Source organism: Pinus tabuliformis, chromosome X, assembly GCF_031772625.1.
Source record: "Pinus tabuliformis cultivar Carrire ecotype Pingquan chromosome X, CPIR1, whole genome shotgun sequence".
Classification (NCBI taxonomy): Eukaryota; Viridiplantae; Streptophyta; class Pinopsida; order Pinales; family Pinaceae; genus Pinus; species Pinus tabuliformis.
Window position 1 is genome coordinate 259470676 of NC_142308.1, and position 1660 is coordinate 259472335.

At 41.3% G+C, this 1660-nt stretch overlaps 1 protein-coding gene across 1 annotated transcript; it reads left to right on the forward strand.

The window, feature by feature from the left end:
* The first annotated feature begins 23 nt into the window (after positions 1 to 23).
* Positions 24 to 1243, forward strand: LOC149139376 (nematode resistance protein-like HSPRO2). The gene is made up of 3 exons (XM_089450701.1): positions 24 to 167; positions 348 to 570; positions 774 to 1243. The coding sequence occupies exons 1-3, from the start codon at positions 24 to 26 to the stop codon at positions 1241 to 1243; spliced, it is 837 nt and encodes a 278-aa protein (XP_089306827.1).
* Positions 1244 to 1660: the final 417 nt, after the last annotated feature.

Consider the following 1660-nt stretch of genomic DNA (forward strand, 5'->3'; position numbering starts at 1 on the left):
GAAAAAATATGTCCTGTAAATAAATGGCATCCTATTTTGCCTTTGTTGAAGAGTCCATAGAGCCCTCCCCCATGGAGTGTGCGGGTTACGAGCAGTATGTGCATCTCCCCGAGCTCAGTGCCATGTGGAGATTCAAGGAATGGCCTGGTTGGTCTAGAAAGGGGTTGGTAAAGGCTGCCTTACAGCCATTGGAGATTACTTTTTAGTTTGTTTCGTCTGTCCTCTGTGACACAAGGACTTACATTGACAAAGAGGAATGGAAGAGAAGGCTTGAATCCTTAATTAGTTCCCAGATTGAGTTGATTTCAATGATTTGTGAAAATGACAAGCATGTTCCCACTCTTCAGTTGTCAGTAAGTAGTGGTGTTCTTGCTAGGAAAGTTTTCCATGAGGTATGGCAGAGACCTGGTGCTTTACCTGTGGTTAGCAGAACAAGTGAAGAGAGCTTACTTCCTCGTTTGGGTACATGTAAAAGCGTTGAAGCTATGGTTTCTAGAATATGGCTTGCCATTGAAGGCCATATGCAGAGGAATCCATTCACTTTAGGTCTGGGGGAACCAAATATGTCAGGTAAGCTTCTTCTTGAATATGATAGAATCTGCAAGCCAAGATATTTGCACTCTTTAAAACAACATAAACAGTTCCATAATCCAGAAGATGACAAACTTTGCAATGTCCTCCAGATCTTTGAGGCCTGGGTATTTGTAGGCCAAGAATTGTTGCATAGAGTATATTAAAGAATAGACTCTGGGGTTTTGTATGAGCATCCACAGACTATTGGATGGTTGAAAGGATGTGGAACATGCTCACAGAAATTGTGAATTTGTTTCTAGTGATGAACCCAGATGATTTCCTTTGCCTTAAACACCAGCTGGCAATTAGCAGCACTAGTATGCTTGCAGGCGCATATTGCCTTCGGCCTGCCCCCCTTAGAGACCTTACAAATGCATGCAAGGAACTAAGGCATCTGGTGCCCAAAGTCATGGGTGTTGAGGCTGATCCAAAGGGTGGACCAAGGCTCCAGGAGGCACTTATGCATTTGTTTCATTCACATGGACTTCGCTCACATAACACTTCAGGTGCTTATCATGTTGCAACAATACATGTTTTGTTGGCCTTCCAGGCAATAGAAGCCGCGATGAAAAGGTTTTTCTTCTCATATCAGCAGCTGGTAGTAACAGCCATGGGTAGCATTAAAATGAAGGGTCCATCATATGTAGGTGCTTGTGATGCCCTGCGTTAGATATATTTTGAACCACCTTATTTCCCTAGTGTGGATGGTGCAAAGACATTTTTGGGTTACTATTGGCACCAAAAGTCTACAGCTATGGTGGATGGCACACTGGAAGATCTACAGACAAATCAAGTGAAGTTTACAAGACAAAGAATAGTGCCTTCAGTTTTTCAAAGTATTACCCCAAATTCATACATACACTTCACTTCTTACATTGACAGTTTTGAATACTATACATAGAATTATATTGGATATAGGATTAGACTCATTTTTGTTCATCCCCATCCCCATCAGTAGGAGAAATCAATAGAACAGTGCTAGAAATTTGAACAATTCTTTTTTTTTTTTTCCCTCTCCAACATGGATAGGATACTAAGGATTCATAGCATGCAATTCCTCCTTCATTAAATACTGTAAAAGATTGTC